The sequence below is a fragment of the Rhamphochromis sp. 'chilingali' genome (assembly GCF_963969265.1).
Source record: "Rhamphochromis sp. 'chilingali' genome assembly, chromosome: 15".
Classification (NCBI taxonomy): domain Eukaryota; kingdom Metazoa; phylum Chordata; class Actinopteri; order Cichliformes; family Cichlidae; genus Rhamphochromis; species Rhamphochromis sp. 'chilingali'.
Genome location: NC_137942.1, coordinates 16,039,340 through 16,061,389, shown reverse-complemented (window position 1 = coordinate 16,061,389; position 22,050 = coordinate 16,039,340). Strand labels below are relative to the sequence as shown.

At 39.2% G+C, this 22,050-nt stretch overlaps 2 protein-coding genes across 2 annotated transcripts; one reads left to right on the top strand and one right to left on the bottom strand.

Moving 5' to 3' along the window:
• Positions 1-5,680: 5,680 nt before the first annotated feature.
• On the bottom strand, positions 5,681-9,794 carry smim10l3 (small integral membrane protein 10 like 3). The gene is made up of 2 exons (XM_080906145.1): positions 9,438-9,794; positions 5,681-8,023 (listed from the first exon to the last, which is right to left on the bottom strand). Exons 1-2 carry the CDS (start codon positions 9,615-9,617, stop codon positions 8,003-8,005), a joined length of 201 nt encoding a protein of 66 aa, XP_080762271.1. The 5' UTR covers positions 9,618-9,794; the 3' UTR covers positions 5,681-8,002.
• Positions 9,795-11,200: 1,406 nt separating this feature from the next.
• Positions 11,201-21,040, top strand: LOC308411917 (ras-related C3 botulinum toxin substrate 1-like). Its single transcript, XM_080905972.1, has 6 exons — positions 11,201-11,544; positions 12,564-12,635; positions 13,152-13,269; positions 13,514-13,576; positions 19,067-19,226; positions 19,323-21,040. Exons 1-6 carry the CDS (start codon positions 11,510-11,512, stop codon positions 19,451-19,453), a joined length of 579 nt encoding a protein of 192 aa, XP_080762098.1. The 5' UTR covers positions 11,201-11,509; the 3' UTR covers positions 19,454-21,040.
• The last annotated feature ends 1,010 nt before the right edge of the window (positions 21,041-22,050 follow it).

Genomic DNA, 22,050 nt, shown 5'->3' with positions numbered 1-22,050 from the left:
TCCCTGGTCAACAGCGTTTAAAATTGTAAAAGAAACTCAGAATTAACCAGGAAGAGGATATTTCACACAGTAATGCTCTCCGGTGCCAAAATACTAAGCATAAATCACAATTTAGTGTTTAATGCATCTCAGGTAAAATCATGTGGATTATTGTTTGACTACACATGGAGGTGTGCATTAATGCGTGTCATATAAAATATTCACAGCTCTCAGCCAAGCTATTGGAAAGTCCATCACATGTTAAGCAAAGTAAGAATTGTGACACCGAGTCACGCTGTAGACTCGGTTTGGAAAGTGCAGGTCTGTCAGCAGCTGAGACTTAACATTTAGTTGCTACAGTTTGGGTCCCATTTCCTGTTTGGTTGCAAAACACAAAGTTTGGCAATCGGCATAAACAGTTTGACACATAAACAGTTTGGATTTTCAAATGAGGTGTATCAGAGCTATGAGCTAGAGGTTCAAATACAGTGGGGCAAAAAAGTATTTAGTCAGCCACCGATTGTGCAAGTTCCCCCACTTAAAATGATGACAGAGGTCAGTAATTTGCACCAGAGGTACACTTCAACTGTGAGAGACAGAATGTGAAAAAAAAAAAAATCCATGAATCCACATGGTAGGATTTGTAAAGAATTTATTCGTAAATCAGGGTGGAAAATAAGTATTTGGTCAATAACAAAAATACAACTCAATACTTTGTAACATAACCTTTGTTGGCAATAACAGAGGTCAAACGTTTACTATAGGTCTTTACCAGGTTTGCACACACAGTAGCTGGTATTTTGGCCCATTCCTCCATGCAGATCTTCTCGAGAGCAGTGATGTATTGGGGCTGTCGCCGAGCAACACGGACTTTCAACTCCCGCCACAGATTTTCTATGGGGTTGAGGTCTGGAGACTGGCTAGGCCACTCCAGGACTTTCAAATGCTTCTTACGGAGCCACTCCTTTGTTGCCCGGGCGGTGTGTTTTGGATCATTGTCATGTTGGAAGACCCAGCCTCGTTTCATCTTCAAAGTTCTCACTGATGGAAGGAGGTTTTGGCTCAAAATCTCACGATACATGGCCCCATTCATTCTGTCCTTAACACGGATCAGTCGTCCTGTCCCCTTGGCAGAAAAACAGCCCCATAGCATGATGTTTCCACCCCCATGCTTCACAGTAGGTATGGTGTTCTTGGGATGCAACTCAGTATTCTTCTTCCTCCAAACACGACGAGTTGAGTTTATACCAAAAAGTTCTACTTTGGTTTCATCTGACCACATGACATTCTCCCAATCCTCTGCTGTATCATCCATGTGCTCTCTGGCAAACTTCAGACGGGCCTGGACATGCACTGGCTTCAGCAGCGGAACACGTCTGGCACTGCGGGATTTGATTCCCTGCCGTTGTAGTGTGTTACTGATGGTGACCTTTGTTACTTTGGTCCCAGCTCTCTGCAGGTCATTCACCAGGTCCCCCCGTGTGGTTCTGGGATCTTTGCTCACCGTTCTCATGATCATTTTGACCCCACGGGATGAGATCTTGCGTGGAGCCCCAGATCGAGGGAGATTATCAGTGGTCTTGTATGTCTTCCATTTTCTGATGATTGCTCCCACAGTTGATTTTTTCACACCAAGCTGCTTGCCTATTGTAGATTCACTCTTCCCAGTCTGGTGCAGGTCTACAATACTTTTCCTGGTGTCCTTCGAAAGCTCTTTGGTCTTGGCCATGGCGGAGTTTGGAGTCTGACTGTTTGAGGCTGTGGACAGGTGTCTTTTATACAGATGATGAGTTCAAACAGGTGCCATTCATACAGGTAACGAGTGGGGGACAGAAAAGCTTCTTACAGAAGACGTTACAGGTCTGTGAGAGCCAGAGATTTTCCTTGTTTGAGGTGACCAAATACTTATTTTCCACCCTGATTTACGAATAAATTCTTTACAAATCCTACCATGTGAATTCATGGATTTTTTTTTTTTTCACATTCTGTCTCTCACAGTTGAAGTGTACCTCTGGTGCAAATTACTGACCTCTGTCATCATTTTAAGTGGGGGAACTTGCACAATCGGTGGCTGACTAAATACTTTTTTGTCCCACTGTATGTAGTGTGGGTAGTTGCACTGGGATTGGTTCTTTATACAGGGGATTTTCATAAGGACAAAACAAAGTAGATTTGTTGAGCACAGGAAATTGTGGAGGGTTTTTAGGACTTATAGTATGTGACTTCCAGACAGACTGTTTACAAGTAACTGACTGACCAACAGCACCAAGCAAAAGACTTTGAACAGCTATCTTCTGTGTACTGAAACAAATTCTACCAGGAATAAAGATACGCTTGACAGCAGAACTGTGAAACACTTCTTTTACGCTGTTATTTTAGTTGCTGACAGTAGCTTCTTACCTGCCGCCCACCCACAAGAGGAGTATCAATCTTCTCATTTAGCTTGTGGAAAGACAATTACAAAATACTCTCACCGACCACTTTATTAGGTACAGTTGAACTGTTTGTTGACACAAATATCTACTCTGCAGCAACTCAATGCATTTAGGCATGTAGACATGAATGAGATGATCTGCTGAAGCTCAAACTGGGCATCAGAATGGAAAAGAAAGTTGATCTAGGTGACTTTGAATGTGGTGTGGTTGTTGGTGCCAGATGGGCTGCTGATCTACTGGGATTTTCCACACAACCATCACCTTTTTAGAGTTTATAGAGAATGGTCTGAAAAAGGGAAAATATCAGTGAGCAGCAGTGAAAACGTGTTGTTGATGCCTGAGGTCAGAAGATAACAGTTAGACTGCTTTGAGCTGAAAGGAAGGCAACCACACATCAAAACCAAGGTATGCAGAAGAGCATCTCAGCTACAGCAGCAGAAGACCACACCAGGTGCTACTCCTGTCAGCTAAGAACAGAATAATTAGGCTACAGTTCACACAAGATCATTAGAATTGGACAACAGAAGATTGGAATAAACTTGCCCGGTCTGGTGAGTCTTGATTTATGCTGCAACTTTTAGACATAGAGTCAGAATTTGGCATAAAGAACATGAAACCATGGATCTATCCCTATATGGTGACAGTGTACCCATTTTCTGATAGTTAATACCAGCTACAAGCTCAGCTAATCTCAAACTTTATTTCTTGAACATAATATGAGGTCACTGTACTCAGATGACCTCCACAGTACCCAGATCTCAATCCAGTAGAGGATCTTTGGGATGTGGTGGAAGAGAAGACTCACATCATGGATGTGAAGCCCAGAAATCTGCAGCAACTGTGTGATGCTAGCATTTCAAGATGGAGCGAAATCTGTGTGGAAGGTTTCCAGAACATGCAGTATTAGTACGGTGTAACTGATAAAGTGATAATGGATATTTCCTAAAATTAAAGCCTTCCTCCATGAAGAAAGAAAAAAGTGAGAATGAAATGAACACACCTTCTGACTGAAACAAACAAACATACAATTAAAGACAACATAGTGCTCAGTAATGTGCATCTCAAAGTGGGTTATGAGGTCAAACACAACAGTCTGGCAAGTCTTGGAGAAGAAGATTTTAGGAGGTTCGGGATATTTTGTTTAATAGTGTTTGTGCAGAATAATAGATTCTGCTGATTAATTGAGCAAAAAGGACAATGGAAAAAATGATCTTGACTTGGACATAGAGACTCCAATCTTACAAAATCATAGTTAAACCAAGGTTGAAGTAACCTCAGTTCTGAATTCAAGTCAAGAAATCTCAAGTTTCCACACCAATAAATTCTTAAAATTAATGAGTAAGTGTAAAGATGTGCGCTGTGCATTAAAATACTGCATTGCAGCTGTAATTGAACCTCTGCCATTTGCAGTGTTATCACTCTTTAACATTCAGTCAAACAACACATGCGAGCTGCTGCACATGCCAAGGGCTAAAACTCTGTAATCCTTACACCACTACCCCCTCTTTTTTAAGGGTACAAATGGTAAAATCAGGGTAAAGATAACCCGACTTATCCACCATCTATAGATCTCTCCCTCTCTCTGCCAGTTCTCTATGATAACCCTATTAAAATATTTCCTCTGGCAAATCCCTGAAAAATAAATCCTCTTTTTTTTTTTTAAGAAAAGGGGGGCAGGAGGGATGGTTTGTCTGTCACATGGAGAAATACAGTTGCCTTGGCAACCCCTTATGGTTTTACACTGCAGCCTGGCATTGCAGAGCGACTGGCTAGGATAAGTTTACTGGGAACATTTTGCTCTGAAGGAGGGTGTCAGCAGTTTGGAAACTGACTTGAAGGAAGTGCACACTGAAGGGACGTGTCAAATGGATCTGGTGGCTAAGATTGATCCAATGCAAAGACCCACTCCCACTTCAAAAACAGACATTAGTCACACAGGATTTTTTTAAATTGATTTAGATCAGAGAACGAGGGAACGGATACATCGTACAAGGGAAACTAAACATTTCCTTCACAGGTGCACTAAATCTGAATAACAGATTTTTATAAAAGATCACAGTGTGGGACTAAATAATCGTGAGCTATATTTATAGTTTTATTAGCCTGTGTCAGCTTCAAAGAGATTGACAGCTCTCAGTGGCCGTTTCCAACAGATAGGAAAGGAATTCAGTAAGCTGCTTCCCCCCTGTGGACAGTGGGCACCACAACACAACACAATCATCACACTTACCCAGCAGAGGAAGCAGGTGTCAAGTATCCAAACAGGCTGGTGGCTTCATGTATGAAATTCAAGGAACCTTTCAACTTCTTGCATGGATTTACGGTGAGATTAAAATGCTATAAAGAGAACAGTTATTAAGCCTTAAACCTTCTTTACTTTCTTGCCCACATGAAAAGCAAACAGCTGTCTGATCACAGCTTTTTATGATGCTTTACAGCAGGGGTGTCAGATTAATTTGATATCTTCTTTATTTCCTCTTACGTGGGCTGAACCAGTAAATACATGGTGTATAAACTATAAACCAGTCACCTCCAACTGAACCTTTATGTTCAGTGCAAAGAAGTCTAACTTTAAAAACTGTCCAGTTCCTTTAAAATTCACATTTTGACCATCCAGTTAAAGTGGCCGTGAACAGACGATCAAATGTTCCACGAGATAAGCTTGGGCTTACATTCTAAGAAATAAAGGAATTTATTCTAAAAACAAAAACTATCAGTGAATTTACAGCAAATTTTCTCTTTATTACTGTGTAAAAAATTGTACTATAGAATTAATTATTGATACTGTTATTCATTTGAAAACTAACAATTAAAAAAACAATTTTCTTTCTTACTTACCTTTGATATATGATGGATCATCAGTTTACTAATAAAGGACACTTTATCAGTTACACTTTTCTGGTTCTGTCTGGTCTATGTTGACATGATAGCGTCATCGGCTGCTGTAGATTTGTCGGCTACACATCCACGATGACACTCAATCTTCATCATTTTCAACTCAATTCATTGTCATTGTTTCAAATTCATTTTGATCATCAAAACACTTTTTCCTTCATTGTATTTTAAGATTTTCATGTTCTGTTTTAAAATTGTCCACGTAACCAGAAACATAGCAACAGAAAATAAGTGGTTTTGCCACACATGTCGCTGTTTCTATGTGGTTCAAGAACATGCTATAGAAGATGACCTGTTTCTAAAGGACAGTTTAATAAACCCAAACGAGACAACTGTTACCTTTTACTCATAGAAATGGCTCAGAGTCGTGGTGTAATTCGTTTATTTCTCACAGAGTTCATTCATTCTCAGCATTTGCTCTGTAACTTCAAACCCCACTCACACACATTTCACAGAAATAAAAACTTAAAACAGTAATAAATAATTTTGAATGTAACACCTTTCACTAGCATCGATTTGCTGATCCCACTGGTAAGCAGAAACACAATAGAAACGGTGACCACCTGAGCATGAGAGTGAGAACCATTACTGCACTTACTGACTTCTCCTACAACAAACCTGCTGATATCTGATGTATATCCAGTTAAACCCAGCCACAAATGATTAGTCCAGATCATAGAGGACAAACGAAACATTGTGCGTCATGCAGGGAAAAGAACCTCTTCAAATAAAAATGAGATGTTTACTTTATACCTCACACTGAATGTCTATACATGTACGATGCTTGACAAATTCATTAGATGGCCTAAAACCCAATTTTTTTTAGAAATTTTTAAGAAATTGTTTAAAACTAAAAAAAATTGTTATTTGTAAGGCAAATAACAAACTGAAACTACTAAATAGTCCTTATTCACCAATAATAACCAAACAAACAGAAAAACGTAATAATTTGTATGGCCTCCGTTGGCCTTGCATTGTTACTGGCATTGTTTTTATGTACGTTTCCACAGTCTCCTTTGTTACTGAGCTCCAAATAGTTTCCAGCTGTTCCCAGAGACTTGCTGTGGATGAAACTTTTGTGCAATCTATCTTCAAATCCACCAAATCCCAAATTTGTTCAATAGGATTCAAGTCTGGACTCTGATTTGTCCAGTCCATCAGTTCCAGTACTCCAGATTCCTTCTCCTTGGTCAAATACTCTCTGCACAGCTATGAAGTATGTTTGGGGTCACTGTGTTGTTGGTATATGAACTCACGACCAATCAGTTTCAGTCCAGAAGGGATTCCATGACCCACCAAGATGTTGTGGTAGATCTTTATGTTCACGATACTGTCAATTTTCACGAATTTGCCCACGCCGTTTCCAGAAATGGAACCCCAAACCATAATGGAACCTCCACCGTGCTCTACTGTGGGTGCAGTGCATCAAGCATCAAAACCTTCTCCAGATTTTCGGTGATTATTCTGACCAAAGACTTCAAACTCAGACTCATCAGTCCAAAGTACCTTATTCCAGACATCTACAGTCCAGTGTTTGCGCTCCCTGGGTAATCTGAGACGTTTCTGGATGTTTGTGGGCCTCAATAACTGCTTCTTAGCAGCGACTCTCCCCTTTAAGCCCTGTTCATTCAGTCGTCTGCTTATGGTCATTCTGGAGACCTTTTCAGACTCTGCTCTAGAAGCATTTAGCTCTACTTGAAGATCAGCAGTGGTCTTCCTTCTGTCACTGGTACTTAAAATCTTGAGGTGCCGGACATCTGCGTCAGTCAGCTTTTGTTTTCTGCCTCTTCCTTGGCGCATTCTGTAAGTACCGGTCCCTGCAACTGACTCCAAAGCGTACTTGACCACACTGTGAGAACATTTTATGTCTTGTCCTATTTGTCTGAAAGACCATCCGGCATCGTGAAGTACTTTAATGCGGACTCTGTCCTTTTCGGTGAGTTCTCGATCTTTGACCATTTTGAGTCTTCAAACCGAATTCATGTTTTTACACCCAGATTTGAACCGCACACTGGACTTAACGACTCAAACTGAATATTCTGTTTAGTAATGCAAGTAAATAACTGTAATTTGGCACCTTCTATTAAATAAAAATGCTTTGATGTTTTTTCTTTGATGAAACAGAAAACCTGAAGGGCATAAATTTGAAAATTCATGGATAACAATAATTATGTTTTAGCATTAAAATATAATTTTAATTATAGAACGTGCACATACTGGTGGATTAACCATTACAGAAACATAAAAAAGGATTTGGGTGATTACTAATACTGTTAATTTAGGTCAGCTGTACATGTAAGACATAAAGAGAAACTATAAGCTTTCACAGCAACAATCATTCATGCTACAGTCCTCGATATCAGAGAGAAAAGGCGGGGGAAATATCTTCATGCACCTGACGAGCTTCTCCTGAATCGGTGACTGCTGGGCTCTTTCCTCGCTCCATCTGCTCCATCTATCGCCGCTCACCCTGTCTCATATCTGCAGACATCACCGCTTCCCTTCACCTGCAAAGGCGCCGGGCCGTGTAACTGGCGGCAAAAACGAACAGCCACGTTATTGTGTTGGACTGAAGTGTCTTGAAGTGTCTTCTTTCTTCACATCGCTGTGTGTGGTCAGCCGGTGTTTTCTGATGGCTGGAACGTGGCAGTGCACACTATCCATTGTTAAGTGTTAATGCAGCCATTGAAGACTCAGTGGATTTCGATGTGAACCTATAAAGATATGAGAACTCTGTTAGGTAGTGCTAAATAAATAAAAAAAAGAGAAGTAGGATAGGATTTTTGACCAACTTAGATATTTGGTGATTTTTTTTAAAATAGGCTTCCCTAACATTTCCAAAATTTGTCTTGAGTAGTTACTTATATACTTGTTTATGCTCTGCCTGACTCTACTCATATCAGCAGGTTCTTGCTCCAAACACCGTGTTGCTGACAGTGAAGTTGCAGAGTGCCCTCTGGTGGACAAACAATGCAAAGTGTGTTTATCCAATCTCTTCTTAGTATTTTCATCTTCATTTATTATTTTGATATCTACTTTTGAACTGCAGTTATATGAAAAATAAAGTTTTCACAGGACTTTATCCCCTTCAGTGAGAAACTAGGTCACCCTTATCGCTTCCACAGGATATAAGTGTGTAAGTAGCAGCTAGGAGCTGACGATCAGCTGCCCTTGATTAACTGATCATCAGCAAGTTTGACCACTGCATGAAAGCACAGCTTAGATTTGCCAAAGACTTCTGAAACAATGTTGTTTGGACAGACGAAACCAAAGTAAAAACCAACCACAGGATATTAGCACAAACACCTCACACCTGCTGTCAAGCAAGGTGGTGGAGGGATGATGATTTGGGCTTGTTTTGCAGCCACAGGACGTGGATGCCTTTAAGTTATTGAGTCGGTTATGAACTCCTCTCTATAAATCTTCTTGAGTCAAATGTGACAGCTGTAGCTTGGCCAAAATTGGGTCACGCAACAGGACCCAAAAAGGGTAGCAAATTAGAAGCAATATTTTTAATCTGGAGACAGATGAAACCTCAAGTCCCCGACCAGGATATCTGTTGCCTGCTTCAGATATATCAGTTACTGGTCAGCCAAGATGTGTGTATCTTGGAAATAATTTAAAATAAATAAAATAAGGAACAAATAAATATTTTTTTTTTACAGTTTCTCAATGTATCGCTAACAAAAGGCAGTTGTTTTGTTTGCATAATATTAACACATTTGGCAGAGTTGCCCAAAAATAATCAACATAATCCATTAAAGCCATTAATAAGCTAATAGATCTTCATTGAAAGTTTAAGGCACTAAAAATGGAAGCCAATAAAATGCTGGTAATAATAAATCGGCACCTCCTTAATTGAGAAAAGTGAGCATTAAAGACAAGATAAAGGGAGAATTTTCCTTGTATTAAGCAGCTTTAGTTTTAAGTACCTGTAACCCTTAAGCTTTAAATGTAGTTAAAATTGATCGCTTATCCGTCCATTAAGGATAAATCTTTTACAACGTGTCGCTCATTCAGGTAAAAGCAAAGGCAGTAATGAATCCAACATGAGGGGCCTTTGCAATCAGCAGCTGTCTCTGTGCCGTTTAGAGGGTTGATGACCGATTACAGCGGCTGAATGATTACCTGTAATCTCACATTAAACATCATAGAGGCGACGAGGTAGACATAGGGGAATCTGATTCGCAGCCGCCATGCGAGATCAAAAAATATCAACAAAGTCCTCGTCAAGCCTTTCGAAAATATTCCGTACGTCCGACCAGCAGAGCCCGAAAACCGGAGCACCAAATATGACAGACCCGCCATACAGCCCAGTCCGTTGGCTGGTTTCCAGGGTTAGTTTGTCATCTGGTAAGGCGAAGCGATGGCAAAGGTGTCACACTTCATATTTCTATCACTCGTCGACACCGAGCCCCATTTTTGTCCTTTTTTTACATCGATTGTGTTGGAAAATCTGCTCCACCCCGATAGCTGTTTACCGGGGACTCATTACGGTGTGACACACGGAAGTAAGAGTCAATAAAGGGCAACTGGAACCCCGAGGCTAAACTCTCAGGTATATGGTTCTTCATTTTTTTTAAAAACAAAAAAACAAATCACAGCTGAAGTACACATAAAGTGTCATAACTTCATATTCATATTTATCCAGACAGTAGGTAAAAAAAATACAAGACAACACACAAATGCTGTAGTTGCAATGGTTTGTTTTACATTAATAGATTAATATACACAAAGTTTAAATATATAAGATTAAAATTGATTGCAAGTGTGGAAATTATATTTTAGGTCTAAGTTTTATTTATGTGAAATTAAGTGAAATGGTCGGACAAAATCATTTAGTTTTTAATTATTTGTATTTGTCCAAAGGCAATAGGTATAGTGCTGATGAGGAAGGAAACCTGACTTCGAAAAGAAACGTCCTTCATCTGAAGAATAATAACACATATATTACTAAGTAAAAATTGAAGTAAAACAAGCAAACAAAAGTGACAAGTGCATGTAAGAAACAAGCCAAATAAATAAACAAATGTGCCACAATCTGAAGCAAGGGTTGGCATTTGTATACTGCCTTTTTTTCATTAGTCTAGCACTCAGAGCACTTTCTTGTTGTGGCTCAAAAATGAGAGTTCCACACTAAATTGATCAGGGCCCAGGTTAACAATGTCTGCCTCCATAGATATCAACCAACAGGGTACAAATGGAAATGATCCTACTGCTGACCAAAGACAAAGGAAGAAGACAGACAAGAGGTATTTTTGGAGCCAGTGAGAGAGAAGAAAATGTGGAGGTGAGAATGGGGAGTGTAAAAGTTCCTGCTCTAATAACAAAACTCTTAGTGAATTACAAACAAAAGCAAAAACAAAGAAGCAATTTATGTTTACTGAGAGATCAGTGGGTCTTGTCTACTACATCCAAATACGATTTTGTCATGATAAAAAAAAAGTTGGGGTAATCACGACATAAGAATGATCTTTAGGGTATGGACAGATGTCTGGTATGCTTTGTACCACAGAAAAACATGAAGCTGGAGCAGAGAAACCTTTCAAATCCTCTTTTAAAGCTTAGCCTGAAAGACACAATTGAGGGCAAAAATTCCAAACGCCATAGTCCATAGAAATTGCAGGGATCGTGTAGCTGACGTCAGTTCCTCGTTTAGTGTCATTCCATAAATAGTCCCTCCACTTTTTTTGTATTATTTGTTTTCCCACACTAAATTAAACAATAAACTTTAAATCTGTTATATTATAATACATGTCATTCAATCCTCTGAAATTCGGCTACTTCCGGTTGATTTTTAGGACGAAAGTCTGTGTGGGCGTATGGACCAGTGCACCGGATGTGCCATCTACTGGTGGTGTTGTAGACTAATTTTTTTTTTTTTTTTTTTTTTTTTTTTTTTAACTCAGGGGTGGTGGCCGCTGTTTTGCTTCATAGCTTCCAGATCAGCCTACGAAAGCATGGGAATGTAGGAAGGGAAATTCACGAGTAAACTCGCCGTAAACTGCTCGATAAAGTTAGTGTAAGTCCCCCCTAAGTTGTTTCGCGTCCCAGGAGCTCGGTTGTAGCAGCACAGGTCGGCGGAGAAAGACGCTCGTTGGGACTTTTCACCAGCGAGCAATCCCGGACAAAGGAAAAGAGACTCTAGCTAACGTTAGCTGGCTCCCGGGCTAACTTAGCATTCCTCTAGCCGCGTAGCAATGCAGGCCATAAAGTGTGTTGTGGTCGGAGACGGGTAAGTTCACCAAACCCAGCCGGGTATTCGTTTATATTAAACACCTGTTTATTTTTCTTTACCTTTTAAAAATGTAATTGTAGCTAAAAGACTGTCATCCGAGTAGCTGACGTTAAAACCCTTTGCAACAGATTTCCGAGCGGGTAAAGTTAGCTGCTAATCTTTTACTACCTGTTAATTTTGCCGACATGGGTACTCGCATTTGACTATTATATTTTTATCTATTTATTTAGACTATAGTTTTCATACATTAGGGTTGGTGGTATGAGTAAGTATTGGTAATACAGGCTGGCCAGTGTGCAAGTGGTTGACTAATCTTTCACTCTTAGGTGAGTCAGACATCACAGGGCAGGTCGTACATCCACAGCTTAAATTCAAGTTTCGCTATTATTACTTAGGAATTTAGCTTTTGTGTGTGTCTGTGTGTCCATCATCTCGCTGCTGTATTCCAGCAAGTCACTGTTAAAGCTACAAACACAGCGCTTTTTCAGCTTCCCAAAATTTAAGGGCTTCCTCAGCAGCAGGGGATTAACACACAAGCTAAGACAGTGACATTAAGATGTGCTAACAATATGTGGGAGGTAAATGCACTCATAACCGCTTGCTCTGGGTGTGGTAGATACTGCAGCAGCAAGACCCATTCAGAGCCCGTGGCTGTGTTGAATCTCTTTATTTTGCTTTGAGTGTAAGGGGAACTGTGCAGTAGACATGAGGGTAGCATGCTGAAGGGAACCAAGAAAGTTTCATATTTGGCAAATGTGCCTCTACCACTGCTCTCATGTGCTTTATCTTGCAAAAAGAAGAACTTAGAAAATAACACAATTCCGTTTTCCCAGAGTATTACACCAGGGATTTTTTTTGTTGTAAGCAGTGCCGTTTACTGATCTTAACACCATTTGTAGAAATGAAATTGTAATGATTGTTGCTTGTGTCAGTATTTGTAAGATCTGAGCCCAGTCACACTTTTTTTTTTTTGCCTTCTCTCAATAAATGCTAATCCAACATCTTCTCTCCTACAGAGCTGTGGGTAAGACCTGTCTGCTCATCAGCTACACCACCAATGCCTTTCCTGGAGAGTACATCCCCACAGTGTGAGTATCTGAGACTGCAGCGCAGTGAGTATTTATTTATTTATGTGAGAATAACAGTCAGTAATTGGTCTCCACCCTCCTTACACAATCAATGCATGAGCAAGCATGGCATCTTGTTTTTTTTAAATATAGTCTTGCAGAGGAGGTTACAATCACAGCATTTAACTGTAACTACACCAGGAATACATGTTACAGGAAGTCAAGAAGAATCCCTGCACCTAATCTGATCCTAGACCAGCTGTGGAAAGTGTTGATCTTTATCGACCTTAACTGTGGCACGAACTGGCTCTGCAGGCAGTTGACAAACAGGCTTTTGGTTCAGCCAGACTTTAAAAATGAGCAGTTGTTTTTAAGAGAGAGCAGAAATTGCAAAAGGGCACGATTAATCAGGGGATAGGTTGATCACCGCGTATTTCTTGTCCTTTTTTTTTTTTTTTTTTTCTTAGTAGTTATATTTCAACAATTTATATTAAGCCTGAAGGGCTTGGCTCATTTGCACTTCATCACTTCTGTCAGGTTCGACAACTACTCCGCCAATGTTATGGTGGATGGGAAGCCGGTGAACCTGGGTCTTTGGGATACAGCAGGACAAGAAGACTATGACAGACTCCGCCCACTTTCCTACCCACAGACGGTACAACAACCACAACAAAAACATAATCAGACAGTGTTGTGCTACAGTTCATGTATTATCCTCCATGCATAAACCAGAGTCTGATTTCTGAGAATGAATGAGGAAGTTAAAAGGAAAAAAAAAAAAAACAGAAAGAAACGCGCACACCTTTGTGAACACAGGATTCCCCTCCATCCCTTCCAGTATTCTTAACAGGAAGTGATTGTTACAGGCTCTGATTGCTTTGTTTTCCGTGTCTTACCAGGATGTGTTTCTTATCTGCTTTTCGCTTGTGAGTCCTGCCTCGTTTGAAAACGTCCGTGCCAAGGTGAGTAATTGCTGTATGTCAGAACGAGTGAAGGCTGGAAAGGTGTCAGCTTATTTATGTTTCATCCGTCCAGTTTGTGCTCTTGTAGTCTCTAAGTTTGCTTATTTTTTGCCTGTGCTGGACAAGCCACTGTAGATAGAAAATTAATCAGTAAATTTAAATGAAAAAATGAAGGAAAAAATCTGGAAAGTAGAGATGAAATTAAGAGTTTCAGCTTAATAAAACTTTGTTCATTGTGAAACTTTTGTCCTTGCTTGGCATTATACCCTTCAAGGACATAATTGGTTATTTTTAACTCATTTAACTCATTTTGAACTGCTGGGGGGAAAAAAAGACACAATCCCCCATGTCTAGCAGTTATTTCATTTTGACACACTGTATTAACAGGGACCCAAAACCACACAACAAACATAAAGTGGAGTAGGAAAAAGTTTGATTTGTTTTGTTATTTTGTTGTGAAACCCACAAACAACACATTTCTAAAACTACAAACATACAAATTTAGCAAACAACAGCGTAACATATCACACACAAAATGCCACACAAATTATTCGTACCGCCCCCAAAAATAGTTCCTGTTCACCACAAGACGGAGGGGCACATCACAGGCATGACACTTGGAGAGTGTATCACTCCTCCTGTTGTTCAGCTGGAGATGGGGCTGAGTGATATTAGGAAAATCTAATGTCACAATATTTTTTTGGCTATATCACAATACATGATGTATGTGACAATACAGTGGAACCCCGACTTACAAAATTAATTCGTTCCTGAGGGTCTTTCGTAAACCGAAAATTTTGGTAAGTCGAAGCACCCATTGCGGGTTTTGAGTGAGGCGATGCTGAACGATAGGCTATAGGCTAATTGCTAACTAGAACAACAATACGTCGTTCAAGTGGAACAGCGAAGCGCAAGTACAGAAGCCAAGGGGTTGTCACATGATTCGGAAGGCATTGTAGGCTCAGCCAATCAGAGCCAGCGGATTTCGTTACTCGGGCGTTTTGCTGTAACACGGACAGACATATTGCCGTTCAGTGCCTTCGTAACTTGAATTTCGTGAAACGGGGTATTCGTAAGTCGGGGTTCCACTGTATGTTTAAATAACCTTCAGAAACAGATGTTATTTTCAACCGTATAATGCCTAAAATTGCACAAGTATGCTCATTCAAATCAACAATTCAATATTTTTTTTTCTTTTAATGCAAAAAAATCTGAATGAATTGAAATGTTTTATTTTAATGTTTTGGGGTTGTTTTTTTTTTTTTTTTGTAAACATCAGTTGCACAGACTTTTTTCATAAATGACAATATTGCGACAGTAAGTCTTTTTGTCATCAACACTCGGCTTTTACAAACGAAAGATCATAGCTACAAAAAAGCAATAGTTAAGAAAAAATAAAACAATTAAAACTAAATAGGTGCTGTTTTGTGCTCGTAACGTATAGAAATTGTAAAATAAAAAATGTAGTCACCTCAAATTACAGAACAAATAGTGACTATGAAAACGACTGACCAAGAACAGTCACAGGTATCACAGCTGGTTTATTTAACACTTTCTTTGGTGTGTGAAGAGATGCTGACATGCCGAATTTAAAACATTTTTAGTTTTGCAGTGGATGATTTGGAATAAATTCTTGGTCCTGTTACCTTTCATGGCAATAGTTTTACAGCATGTTTTGCAAATAACTGCATTTTGTTCGACATCCTCCTTGTGAAATCCAAACCCTCGCTCGTCTGAAACTTCTGCTGTCACCATATTGTTCCCTATCTGGTAGTATATGAAGTGCAGTGTGCCTGGTAGAAATGTTTCCTGTTGGAAGAGGGGGAATTAATGATGCATTCACAGCATGTGGGAGAATAAAAACTGACACTGAATTACATGCAGACAGCTTAATTTTGCCACGGCAATCTATACTCGATGGTTACGATAAAGCAATTTTAACCATTGTATGAGGAAAAACTTTCGATAAGTCCACCCCTTAGTGGAGTTAGCGTTTACATTGCAATCTGCCTTTGGTGGCTTTTTAGCTAGCATCTGTGACATTTAGCAGTTGTTTCTGATGCACAAAACAAGAAAAGGGTGTAGACTACACAGCAACTTTCAACTCCAAATGGAAATATTTCACAAACAGCTCAAATTTGCCCGCTTCTTAGTGCCACGTGTTGTCATATATATATAAAAAAATAAAATCCTGTTTTACCATTTCTTCTTGGATCAAATGTGCCGACAGCGTTCAGGAAAAACATGCCTTACATTATTTCATTATAAGTTTGCTTTTACTCAGTCTGTCAACAGAATTTAAAAACTGCTGTATAGTTTCAAGTCCACACTTTGGAAAGGCTCAGTGAGGCTGGATCTTGTTGCTATGTTGCTTGTTGCTTGTTGCTACCCCCCCCCCCCCCCCCCCCCCCCCCCCCAACAAGGGTGTAGCAGTTCTTCAAAATCACAGCTGGGGCACTACCTCATGTTTTTTCCTTTGGATGAGCTGAATAACAAAAAACATTGAAAATTTTTTTTTTTTTTTTTAATGATTCATTTCATATTTAGATGTTAATAATCACTGTATGTGGTGATGATTGTGCACTTTTGTTCAGATTGGCCCATTCAGTTGAGGAGGAGAAAACAGTTATTTTGCTCTGTTTCCTGTTTACCTTTTACCTAGGTTATCTTTAAATTGTTCAGCCTTTACCAGATTAGCATGCCTTGGTTATTGGTTATTGGTTATTGGCATTACCCGCTTTGTGTGTGTTTCGCAGTACGGGAAGGTGGAACGCGGTGCAATGTTCTCGGTTTCAGAAGTACATCCCTATTATTCATGTGAGACACACAAGGAAAGTTTGCTACAGTTTGTCTACATCAGCTTAAAGTTAACACAGATAAACTAGAATCATTTCCTTTTGTGAGCAAATTAAACTAAATCAGTTTATTTTCTGAGAAGACCTTGATCTGAGCTTGAGCTTACCATTTAGGGTAATGTGCAAGAACTTTGTGAATATGAAGCTTTTTTTTTTCCTTTTCTTTTTTTTAAATTTTTGATGAAGTCAGTGCAATGGTATGTATGTCAACTAAGCATAGCTGTCAATTAGAGCAGGGCGATATGACCAAAAATATTTATCACAATATACATTTGAAAATTTACGATAACGATATAACTGATGGTATAATTGACACTAGACAAAAGACTTTACAACTCCTCAACTTTATTAGTGCAAAAAAAAAAAAGAAAGTCAATGTATTTTCACTTAAACAAGCAGCTTTTTTAAGTGCATTAAAGTTATATAAAAAAAATTAACCGTGCAAATGCAATTCCTTGCTGACAGTTAAACCAAAATTTCCAGTGGAAATTGGCCGACACATCCTCAGCATAATCATGTATAATATCCACAAAACTTAAAAAGAGGTTATACACACACACACAATACGGTAATATTATGTTGAAGCACAGTTCGTATCACTCCGCGAGGCTCCTGCCTACGATAGCCGTAATGCTCCGACAATCCATCAAGCGGTGCGGGTTCGTAGCTTAGCAAAGTCGTACTGAAACATTTGACAGATTTTCGAGCGCCGTGTACCACATAAAATCGTTTCGAGGTCAGTAAACGCAACCAGAATTCATACATAAGGCACACGGGATTATAAGGGGCACTGTCGATTTTCAGAAAAATCGAAGGATTGATTTTAAGTGTGCCGTATTTTCCAAACAACACGGAAATAACGACGGCCCGCTAGCATGCGCTACCAAAAATAGAGCTTTGTTGTGTATCTGACGGACGAAAACCAAACCAGTTCCACACCACTGAAGTTGCAGCATTTTTACAAACCAACTCTGGTTCATCCGTTTCATTTAACGATCCACTTTCGCTCTTCTCATTCTGCGTCGCTGCCATGTGCGTATGTAAACAAAGGCACTGCGCAAGCGCGTTTTATCCATATTCATCGCGATATTTAATTTTCCTATCGTTGCCCAACATTACACTGGTATTACCGTGAACGGTATGATATAGCCCAGCCCTACTGTCAATATGTTGTGCTGTTTGTCCATCTTTAGGGTCTGTTTTTCAGCAGTGTGTTTATTGTGAGACAAAGGAGCAGATTGACGTTAATCTGTTGATTTTGATTAAAATAATTTGTAAATGTTATCAGTTAACCTTTACCTTTGAGAATTTGCTCCTTGCATTAAACCACTGTATGAAAGTCAACGATCTTTGTGCTCCTTGCTGGTCTAAAAATAGTTAACGGACCAATAACATGGAGGCTGGACTACAGATACATTTGCTCAACATTGTGGATATTTTTACACAAACAAGCTGAAGCAGTGTGACAAACCTCACTATATATGCCATGAGTCATATGATTACTTTAGTGCAAAGGGAATGATAAACCACAGGAAATTACTATCTGACTCTGCAGTTCCCCTCAGCTTCACACAGCAACATTGTGTTGCTTTTCTTGCCCACAGCTTTACTGTCTTGGTTCACTTTCACTTCTCTTGCAGTATATGGTAAATGTGGATGCTGTGGGTAGCTGTAAACCCACTTTACACTGCCCGCTCCACACTAAACAACAGACACGCTGGTTGCAACAAGCTGATGAAAATATCTGAGTATTTATGAGCTGAAGAGACAGTTTTTCAGGAGTTGGTGAAAAAAGAAAATGATACACTTAAATTAAAGAATTGGAAATAAGCATAAGTCCACATAATGAATGTACTGCTGGTGATTTTACAACCTATTTATCTCTAGGCTTGTCATGGGATTAGGCCTTACTCTAAACACATTTATCAACTTGTCACCCGTTTTACCATCTTAAGTTCGCACCAGGTCCACACTAGCCGGTTTCCATTGGGAAGGGGTCTAAGCGACCAACACATTTGCTTTAATCCAAAGTCATTTTAGCTTAGCAATGCTAACCTACTGCTTTGTCCAGAGTTTTCAGAGTGGACGGGAGCAAAGTAAATGGTTTAGAAAGCAAACATTAAGCCTCATTTGTGCTGATAAGAAGCAAGCCTTGGCTGTTTCACACTTCCTCTTGGTGACACACAGCTTGACAGTTGTGTTAATTCTGCCTTCCCCCTTAAATTGCACCTTTGTTTTTTTGTGGTAATATGTATTTGTTTATTCAAGATGTCATAAAGTCACTCTGAGTATTCTGTCATTATCTGTAGAGTGGGCTGAGTTTAACGTCTGGACACAGGCGCAGTGACAGGGCTTAAAGTTAACTATTCAAACTCACATCATCTACAGACAGTTGGGAATCACCACTTATGCCAACGTATGTGCCTTTTAAGTGTGGGAGGAAACCCTCGTAGGCATGATGAGACCATGCAGATGCCACACAGAAAGGCCCTATATGAGTTTGGATGAGCAGAGAAAACTTTCACTTGATTAAAAATGGTAATAAGTCGGAGCTCTGATAACATAAAGTGTTAAAGATGACACTGACTGATCTGAATATTTACACCACTAACTTGTAACTCCTGTGTCTGTGCAGTGGTATCCTGAGGTGAGACACCATTGTCCCAACACTCCAATAATCCTCGTGGGCACCAAACTGGATCTGAGAGATGACAAGGATACCATGGAGAAGCTGAAGGAGAAGAAACTCTCTCCCATTACCTATCCCCAAGGACTGGCCATGGCCAAAGAGATTGGTAATGGCTTCAGTTGTCACTGATCCTTTTCTTGTAAATGGTCATGGAAGACAGATTCAAATAATAAACCAATGCCTTTCTGTTTCCTGTCTTCAGGCTCTGTAAAGTACCTGGAGTGTTCAGCCCTGACTCAGCGTGGCCTTAAAACTGTGTTCGATGAGGCCATCCGGGCCGTCCTGTGCCCTCCACCTATGAAAAAGAAGGGGAAGAAGTGCTCTCTCCTCTAAGACTTCCTTCACTGGAACAGTTACAGGGGAGCATGACCGCTAGTGGTGAGGGTGGCTAACGACACAGGAGAAACACACCAGTATACACACACACACACAGACACACAAAAACAATGTATTTCAGATTCTGTCCTTCTATATGTGTAGCTGCAACAGTTATACCAACCGTTTCCATGAAAACTCCAACATAGGGTCAGGTTTAGGGTAAAAGAGTGTGGACTATTTTAGACCCTAGTTATTTCCTAACAATGTATACTGTATAGACGAGACTGAATTTCTTGAGGCCTTCTAAAACGGATTGGATGTTTTGTAGAACGGACCGTGGAATGTCTTCAACTTTTTCTTCCACTGGTTGTCCAGTTTTTTGGTTTGTTTTTTGTTTACAGTCTTGGTAGTTTGTTTGAAGTGGAAGAAATTTTGCCAAATACACTCTGCACACATGCTGTATTTTAGCCGAAAAGAAATCCTTTGTTCTGTCGTCTCAAACCTTTAAAACACAGCTGACAGTCTGCTGCTGTTTCCCTGCTGTTTATATCAACCATTTAAAAGTCAAAAACTTCACTTTCTCTTTATGAAGGCAGTCGTCACTCCTTGCTATCAACAAACACCTTGAAGTAACAATCTGTGAAATTTAATTGCCTCCATTTTTTTATGTACCATAACCTTTTTGCCAGTAATTAAATTTTGGCCCTAACATGATTCATGTTAATTCATTCTTATGGATCGAATGAAGCCTGAAGCACAGAGAAAAAATTGAGTCTGGGGGAAAAGGTCTGCTGACACCAACAGTGCTACGAATCCCTGAAAAATCTCCAGTATTTTGTGCATTTGGCTCCAATTGGACCCGTTGTGTTTGTGGTATCTTTTTTTCTTTCCTCTTTGCAATATTCCCCCTAGAAGTGTCTCGACTGTATGGCTGCCCAGGAGTGCGAAGCTGAAAACTTGATTTTTGTATTTGGAAGAGAAATATTCAGGTGTTTTGGTGATGGGGAACAAGAGAGCCTTTAATGCTCTGTGGGCATTTATCCGAAACCTTTTTGTGGAGCACATTTGATTTATATGTTATTTTTATTTTTAGCATCACTACTGGCTAAGCAATGTCACTAAAAGAGCATTTATGCCTGCTAATAACAGTAACAAAGCTACTGTCGGTTATGGTGTAGTATACAGTGTACTCATCTTTTTGTTATAATCATGTGATTTGACTATTTTGTATCTTTCTTCACAGAAGTTAGACTCACTCACTGTATTGTTAAACTAACACTATGAATATCTTTTGTTTATTACCTCTGCAGTTAATGCTACTTTAATCTCCCCACAATCCTAGCTTTTTGTAATTAATGCTGATAGCATGTACATGTATCATATACTGAAAACTAAGATTAGAATTTGCTACAGTTATATTTTTTGCCTATTTACAAAATGTATTTGAACTACTAGATCAGGGGTTAAGTACATGTTGCTCATCGGTATTGTATTCAGACTCCAAGCTGTGCTTTAATTCAAGCCAATGTTGTGACTCTTTAGTTTTATGGACAAAAGCTATTGTCACTTTTTGAAAAAGCCAATAAATTCCTGTAAAACAGACTCTGCTCTGCTCGTTTTCCTTTGATCCGAAACAAAAGGGATCCAAGTGCAGTTTACTCAATGGAAGATTATTGCCATACTCAACTGGCAAAATACTTCAGTTAAAACAGCCCAACAGTCCAGCATGTTTAATGTTATATTAAAAAAAAGTTCTTTAGGGTTTCTATTGGTCTTTAAATATTTGCCTTTGGATATTTGCTTATTTTCATTCCAGTCCTTTCACCAGACCATTTTTACAGGACATTTTAGTAGATACTGGGATACTTGAGATTTTTAAATCTCAATTAAAATGTTGATGTGGTGTCTTTTAATGGATTAAATCACTTTTAATGCCTGGCCAGGGCACTTTGTTGACTGCCTGTCTAGAAATTACAATAGTCGCAAACAGAGTCACCATTCGTGAAGGTTTGATTGTATTACGGTAGATTGCTTTAGTTTTAGGTAGCTGTACGTATTAAGCTGTTAGTTCCTTTAAACTCAGTTAAAATTCATCTTGTTTCTAACAGATAACAACAAATCTTTTAATATAAATAAATAAATAAATATGAATGCAAGTAAATAAAGAAATAACTAATTAATGTTGTAGTTACTGTGTTGTATTTTAGATCTTTCATTTGAAAAAGTTTCCCATTGGGAAAGTTTAGTTTTTAATTATTTGTGTTTATTAAATGATAAAAGATATAAAAAAAAAAATTATATAAAGTTGTAAATGTAGAGTACAGATGAGCAAAGCCAGAAAACCCTATTAATAGACCTCCTGTATCAAAAGAATAATGACCAAAAATTACTTGGTTAAAACCAGGCAACAAGCAAACTGGCAAGGGATGCATGAGAAGGAAGCTCTGACTAGAGTAAACAAATACAAGACGCAAACATCAGGTCATAAAGTAAGAAATTAGCTATTTTGAACATTAATAAAACCTTCACAGTCATACCGATTAAATTCAGCAACAACTGATGTAATTACTTTGCTTGGATGAGCCTGAATCTTTTGATTATTTGACAAAAAT

What these genes read in the sequence shown, in the direction of transcription:
- LOC308411917 (XM_080905972.1), top strand. Translation starts at nt 11,510, where the DNA reads ATGCAGGCCATAAAGTGTGTTGTGGTCGGAGACGG. An exon ending in CACTTTCCTACCCACAGACG is followed by an intron (nt 13,270 to 13,513) that starts GTACAACAACCA and finishes GTGTCTTACCAG; the next exon opens with GATGTGTTTCTTATCTGCTT. An exon ending in GGCCATGGCCAAAGAGATTG is followed by an intron (nt 19,227 to 19,322) that starts GTAATGGCTTCA and finishes TCCTGTCTTCAG; the next exon opens with GCTCTGTAAAGTACCTGGAG.
- smim10l3 (XM_080906145.1), bottom strand. Translation starts at nt 9,617, where the DNA reads ATGGCGGGTCTGTCATATTTGGTGCTCCGGTTTTCGGGCTCTGCTGGT. An exon ending in TGTTTAATGTGAGATTACAG is followed by an intron (nt 8,024 to 9,437) that starts GTAATCATTCAG and finishes ATATCTTTATAG; the next exon opens with GTTCACATCGAAATCCACTG.